Raw genomic sequence first — 7104 nt, forward strand, 5'->3', positions numbered from 1 at the left:
CAGACCATGACCTCATTTGAAGTCTTAACCAAACACCAGAAATTAATGCAAACATGTCCCAGCACAATAAAACAAACAAGCAAAACACAAAAACATAAAACTGACACCAGTGACAATGAATTAATTAGGATATAGCTCCTCCTAGTGGCCACTTTTGGGACTTCAACCTCCTTTAACTTTTCCCATTCTGAGAAATGAAACAAACTTCACACATTTTCTATCTGAAAATGTACATTTATTTACTCATTTCACCTTTTTACAAACTATATATATATATATATGTATATACTTTACAAACACCACCTTTAACCCCAAACACCAAAGTTTACAAATTACAAAGAAAATGTATCACTGTCTAGTTAGGAGAAAAACAACTCAAATTTGAGACATAATCCAAGTTTTAAGACATATGTGATAAGGAAAAGATTGACACAGATAATCAAACCTCAATACCAAAAAAAATCATTTTTCTTTTTACTTTTGAATTCACTTTAAAGGGGACCTATTATGCTCATTTGGACTCAGAGTAGGTTTTTGGATGTTTCACAGTTCCCAACAATCTGCATTTATCTTAGAGTGGGCCTTGCTGCAGCCCTTAAGTTCACCCACTGTCTGAAACAAGCCATTTCAGCTCCCTTCCCCTTTAAAGACATCTTAAAGCTGATTGTTGTCTCTTGCAAATCCGAGGTTTGAATAGCAGGTGGGTGGGGTCGCTGTGCTCACAGTCAGAGCTGGCTGCGTGCCTGAGATGACCATCTCAAGGAAATCCCAACTCCGTGACATCATACAGAGCAAAGAGTAGAAAAAAACAATCTCTCAAACAGAATGTGGAGAGCAGTTAACCTGAGCTTTTTGGCTCATAGGGATTACTTACATATGCTGACCTTGTTATTTGAAACTCTGGAAATGTCTAATAGCATCCAGCAGTGTAACACTAAATGACAGAAAACAAGGATAAACATAATAGCTCCCCTTTGAAATAAGGAAGCCAGGACATCTTTGGCCCCCTTCTGACGTTCTCTGAAGATATGAGGTGGGAATTTCTAAATAAAAAAAAACAGCAATAATATCAGAAACCTTTGGTTGAATATAAAGTCTTATACAGTACCACTATAGATGTGTTTGTTTGCGTGGGAGGAGAGGGAGATGGGGAGGGGACCGCAGGAGTGACCATGTGCGTTTGACAGGAGTGTTTTTGTGGATGGCTCCTCTCTTTCTCCCCCGATATTGTCTGGAGTGGATTGTGGAGGCGGCAGCTCTGAGAACAGCTGCTTCTGACAAACCCTGTGTAAACACTATGTGTGTCGCTCGGGGATTGAGTGTGCACGTGTGCGTATGCAAATGTGTGCGTTCACCGAAGGGCTGTTAGGACACTTTTTAAAATTGCAAAGAGGAGACTAACCATTTATCTAATGTCCATTCGGTCCATTTGAGCCGCGTGTGGCACGGCTGCAAATAACAAGCCCTCTTTGGTTTTAAAGACTTCTCTATAATCAAAAGCAGATAAATTAACCCATCTGTAACCTCTTTCAGACGGCAATACAAAACACATCTCCTGAAAGTAACTACAATGAATGGTAATTCGTCTTAACAAACACAGGAGGCAACTCAACTGCGGTTGTAGCTCTCAGTCCAGGTTTGAGCTGCGTGTATGTTCAGCAACATGCACATGTGCGTGCATGCGCGTGTGTGTCAATAAAAGTGAGCAGATGGGAGTGTGTGAGCATGTTTGCATGTGTGTGGTTGTGCACAAGCAGGCAGACGTCACTTTCCTCCATTGTAAGCGTAATCTGCCTTGTTGTGCATGACCAGTCTGTTCTCGACGAAGTAGAAGCTGTCCGACCGAGTCTCGTAAGGACACGCCACCATCTGATGGACTGCAAAACACATGATAAATACATGTCAGTGACTCAGCAACATTTTTTTAAATATCCTTATGAGGAAAAATTTATATCCCTTTATAAAATTTCATGAAAAAATATATAATTGGGCCAGTAGTCATTTTTCACCAGTGTGGTGGTTAATGACTACTTATGCTTCAGTAGCTCAGCTGCTTCCTGAGAAGTGGCCCAGAAACACACACACACACACACACACACACACACAGGTAAATCTTTATTTCTTAAAACAGTAGTCATGTGTGCATCGTATATTGTAATGTAGGCAAGCGTTTTGCATATATAATTAAAATGATATCTTTCAAAGTTTTTTCTTTTAAATTTTCTTCCTTGTGTGTTGCTGCGTCAGAGCACTCTGTGGTGGGCAAGTTTAGATATGTAGACAAAACCCTGGCGAGAAACCGGCACAGACTGTGCGGATTTAGATTATTTTTGGCCAGCTCATTACTGAAGCTTCACATTAGCGCTGGCGAAACTGTAAAGTTTGTTTCAGGAAGGATTTATTACTGGCCAGAGTGGAGAGCAGCAACTACTGCAGCAGCCAAAAACAGTTTCATAGTACATATGGCATTTAGGTACAGTATTAAGACAGGATTACAACCTAAACCTTAACCAGTTGGTGAAGTCTATGGCACGCTGTCTCATAAAGAGAATCTGTCTGATGTTTAGGATAGAATTACAGCCCCAATCCCCCCAAAAATGGGATGCTGTGTGAAATGTAAATAAAAACAGAATTCAGTGATTTGCAAATCTCATAAACCCAAATTTTATTCACAAAAGAACACAGAAAAAAAAACAAAAAACAAGTAAGTGTTAAAGTGGCATCAATAAACAGCTGGATGAACATTTTGCAACTAACCAGGTCAACTGGCACCAGGTCAGTATGGTTACGTTTTCGAGGTTATGTTTTCGGTAGCGTTTGTCTGTCCTTCTGTCTATTAGCGGGATAACTCGGACAATTATGAACAGATTTTGATGAAAGTTTCTGGAGTTGTTGGGGCTGGTTCAAGGAACAATTGATTAAATTTTGGTGGTGAGCCGGTCAAAGGTTAAGGTCACCAACATTTTAAAATATCCCTATCTTGAAAATTTTCATTTTATTTTTATTTTTTTTTGAAGATTTCATTAAGGTACATGTACATAAAATATCCAGGATCTCATTTTTAAAATAAAAATATAAAATCATATTTTACAGCTTTTAAAAGCCAATAAAATAAATTTCTGGTCTTTGTGATCTAGTAATTTATGATGGACTATGAAACTGCTGTTTAATGGTAATATCTACTGCAGTGTAGTATCCGCACATAGTAGTTTTGGGGTGGGAGAGGTATGACCTCTACTAAGTGCCCTTATTGTTGGGGAGAAAAAGAGGATGTCACAGAGTTTCTCAGAAGTAAAGATGGGCAGAAGTTCACTAATCTGCAAAAAAAAACTGCAGCTACAAATTCTGGAACAATTTCAGAATAATTTTACTCTGCGTAAAACTGTGAAGACAGTACATAATATCATCAAAAGATTCCGGGGGAAATCTCTGTGCGCAATAGACAAGCCTGAATCTCAAGCTAGGATGTCCGTGATCTTCAGGCCCCCAGGCAGCACTGCATTAAAAACAGGAACGATTCTGTTCACTGCATGGGCTCAGGAATACTTCCAGAAATCGCTGTCTGTGAACACAGTTCACTGTGCCATTCACGCTTGAAGCGCTATAACGCAAAGAAGAAGCCATATGTGAACGTGAGCCGTCTTCTCTGAGCCAAAGCTTGTTTAAAATGTACCGAGACGAAGTGGAAAACTGTCCTGACCTAAAGAGGAGAGGGACCATCTGGCTTGTTATCAGCTCTTAGTTCAAAAGCCTGCATCTCTGATGGTATGGGGGAGTGCATCAGTGCCTGTGGAATTGGCACCTTGCACATCTGGAAAGGCACCATCAATGCTGAAAAGTATAACCAGGTTTTAGAGCAGCATATGCTCCCATCCAGATTACTATTTTTTTTCAGGGAAGGCCTTTCATATTTCAACAAGACAAAGCTAAAACCCACACTGCGTCTATTACAACAGCATGATTTCATACAAGAGTCTGGGTGCTGAACCGGCCTGCCTGCAGCCCACACCTTTCATCTGGAGCATCATGAAATGAAAATTACAACAGAGACGATCCAGGACTCTTGAGCAGCTAGAATCCTATATCATTCTATTCTATGTTCTATTGTGAATAAAATATGGGTTTACGAGATTTGCAAATCATTGCATTCTGCTTTTATTTACATTTTACACAGCATCCCAACTTTTTTGGAATTGGGGTTGTACTGCATAACCCTAACCCTAACAGCATAAAGCGATCAGCTTAAGAAAGCTGCAAAAATCTTATGGCTGGGTGCTGATGTGGTCATCAGTGATGACCCCCCCCCCCCCCCCCCCCCCCCCCCCCACCACCACCACCACCACCAGCAAATGTCCTGCTAAAATGTAACCAAATGCTTACTTGTGTCAAGTTCTCTGATTAGATGCATGACAAGTAAGGAGTCAAAGATCTGTTTAAGGACGTAGCAAGAATAAGAAATGCTGATGTGTTCCTTTGGTACGTGCATACATGTTAAGATAATCACCACGTCTGAAAGTTTGGGCATGTTTATGCTCTTGTTATGATTCTAAGTTTTAAAAAGAGAACTCACCCAGGCTCTCAGACAGCTGAGGGAACTCGTAGATATGCTCACAGGTATTACGGCTGTTTGGGATGCAGAAGCCAAAGTCAAAATCAAAGCTCTTTAGCAGGTGGTCACGGAAGTAGTGCCTTTCGATCATGCGAAAGTTGTTTAGAGGCCGGTTACCAACAGTGAACTCCACCCTGAAGGAGTAAACAAAGTTTAAAAAAAAAAAAAAAAAAAATCAGGGTGTTACAACTGCAGGTTTTGCATTCTTGTATAATTAGAAGCTTGTTACAGTGAGCACATGGATAAAAATGGTGGTCAAGGGTGTGTAGCTGATAGAAAATAATGCTGTTATTGTTTTCATTGTGTGCGTAGATGTGTGAGTCACTCACGTAGCTCCCACAGTCCTCAGCCCCAGGAATGCTGGGGTGAACTGGTAGCGTACAAACCGGCCCGTGCTGGGATCTGCCTCTCTGTTGTCCTCATCATCATCTGACACCCACAAGATTAGATCAAGACATTTTATATGAACAAGGCTTTTTTTTTTTTTTTTGGGGGGGGGGGGGGGGGGGATTAAAAAAAAAAAAAAACTAGTGATAGATGTTTCCAAACCCAGCTTATTTTAAACCAATAAGGAACACTTGTCAGGAGGAGGGTCAAATGAAGAATCTTTTTCACAGAGGCAGCTACTTATGCCTGTCAGCTGCATTACATAAGCAGCTTTTGGTTGCTCCCTTATTTGCAAAGGGGCAGCTCTAAAGATTTTTTTAAGCAGGACCCCCTCCTGACTTGTGTCTCCCTTCAATCCCTGGTGTTTCCACTTGTGATTGAACCAGGGCTTTTTTTTTTTTTTTGCTTGCTAAGCAAACGAATAACCCACTGCCCTATGGAGCGACTCTGCAACTACATTTCAGAACAAACACAAAAATAAAACAGCACAAGGCGTGAGCTACTGTACTACCTGCATGCGGGGGTTTGGCGATCTCAAACAGGACTGTGTCTGTCTCCAGGTCTCGGATCTTAAAGCGGACAAATTCGATGTTATAAATATTGTCCTCGGGCTTACAGAGGTACCCTGTGAATGATTACAGAAACAGATAAAAATCAAACACTGAAATTTTTCTTAAGCTACTGCTGTTACTATGCGTACTCTTAAAATACGAACAGGCTGCTTTGACATCTACAAGGACAATATGCAAAATGCGTGTCAGACATCACTCAGACGCAGATGACAAAGCTTTGCTTGTACATACATACGTGCAACTTTGAATACACACATATGGTGTATTTTACAGTGCACAGCCATAAAATGAGTTGAACTGTGGGGCTTTTGTATCATTACAGGTCTATACAGGATAACAGGCATGCAAAGCCTCACTGTGCCTGCTTTTAGTAAAGGCTAAATCAATAAAAGCATTGATTATGGTTTTACAATTTAATGATGTCATAAACAAAGGGATTGCCGTGTAAGAAAAACATGAAGTTTGATTCTCTTTTTTTAGCTCATGTGCTGCCTAAAGCTATAAAATGTAGGCTGTAGCACAGATAAGAACCTTATTTATTTATTTTTTTATTAAATAAAGAGCACCCAGACCACCCAGGCCAGTCCTGCTGTGTACACAACAGTGCTTTGTTTTGTTTTGTCTAACATTTATGGGGCGTTTTCTGGTGTCACTTTAGTGCTAAGATCTTAGCAATAAAGTGACACCAGAAAATGCCTATTATTACAATTCAAGTGCCCGTTAAACTGCTTAAAAATAGAAAGACTGGCTACTGACGAAACAGCTGTTTGTGTTGTCAGATGTGTATTTCTCATCTCCATCACCAGCCTAGAGCCTGTCGTTCGGGCTCCGTTTGCCCTACTTTTATGTGAAGATGTAATCTGTTCGGTTCAGGTATGCTTCAAAGGCAGAGGCTCAAACCTCGAGTAGCTACTCGCAGTTCCAGCACGTCCTCCGGCGTGACGTGCCCACCCCGTGTCCGCAGGTCTTCCTCTGTGACGGCCCTGCCGTCCACCTGCTGGCTCCTTCTGGACTTGAGCCTCTTCAGAACTCCTCCGCCTGGCTTGCGGTCCCGTGGAGGAGCCGCAGTGCCGTGGCCGCCGCTGGAGACATTTTCAGCAACAGGCGGATCGCCGCGGGCTTTGGCTCCGCTCATTCTCCACTCTCCTCAGCCTCCCTCTTATTTAAACGAGTGCCCGTCTGAAGGACTGAAGAAGAAGAAGAATTAGAAGAAGATGGCGCCGTAGATGTCGAATGTCGAGGGAACGGTGGGTGAACGGTCAGGCTCTTGTTTTTGTAAGCACATGCTGTACAGTTGCCATGACAACTCGCTCGGTGAGCCCGGAGATGTGGAGGAGAGAGTGAAGAATTTCCTTGAGACGTCCACCAGGGGGAGATGGACGACGCATGAGCTCCTAAGCCGGAAATAAAATAAAATAAAATAAAATAAAAAATATTCATAATGTAAAAGTTATATGAGCTGTATCAAAAAAAAGGAAGAATTATCCAAATGTTCCAAATATTGATAGCAAGCTCCCATCATGTAGAATGGATTCT

General features: G+C 41.5%; 1 protein-coding gene across 1 annotated transcript; it reads right to left on the minus strand.

Moving 5' to 3' along the window:
• Positions 1-255: 255 nt before the first annotated feature.
• Positions 256-6888, minus strand: LOC115780479 (protein unc-119 homolog B-like). Its single transcript, XM_030729687.1, has 5 exons — positions 6469-6888; positions 5508-5621; positions 4939-5038; positions 4571-4743; positions 256-1877 (listed from the first exon to the last, which is right to left on the minus strand). The coding sequence occupies exons 1-5, from the start codon at positions 6701-6703 to the stop codon at positions 1765-1767; spliced, it is 735 nt and encodes a 244-aa protein (XP_030585547.1). The 5' UTR covers positions 6704-6888; the 3' UTR covers positions 256-1764.
• Positions 6889-7104: the final 216 nt, after the last annotated feature.

The sequence above is a fragment of the Archocentrus centrarchus genome, chromosome 5, assembly GCF_007364275.1.
Source record: "Archocentrus centrarchus isolate MPI-CPG fArcCen1 chromosome 5, fArcCen1, whole genome shotgun sequence".
Taxonomy (NCBI): domain Eukaryota; kingdom Metazoa; phylum Chordata; class Actinopteri; order Cichliformes; family Cichlidae; genus Archocentrus; species Archocentrus centrarchus.

Coding starts and splice junctions, on each gene's coding strand:
- LOC115780479 (XM_030729687.1), bottom strand. CDS start 6,703: ATGAGCGGAGCCAAAGCCCGCGGCGATCCGCCTGTTGCTGAAAATGTC. Junction 4,744..4,938: donor CTGAGGACTGTGGGAGCTAC/GTGAGTGACTCA, acceptor TTACTCCTTCAG/GGTGGAGTTCACTGTTGGTA. Junction 1,878..4,570: donor TCAGCTGTCTGAGAGCCTGG/GTGAGTTCTCTT, acceptor TGTGTTTTGCAG/TCCATCAGATGGTGGCGTGT.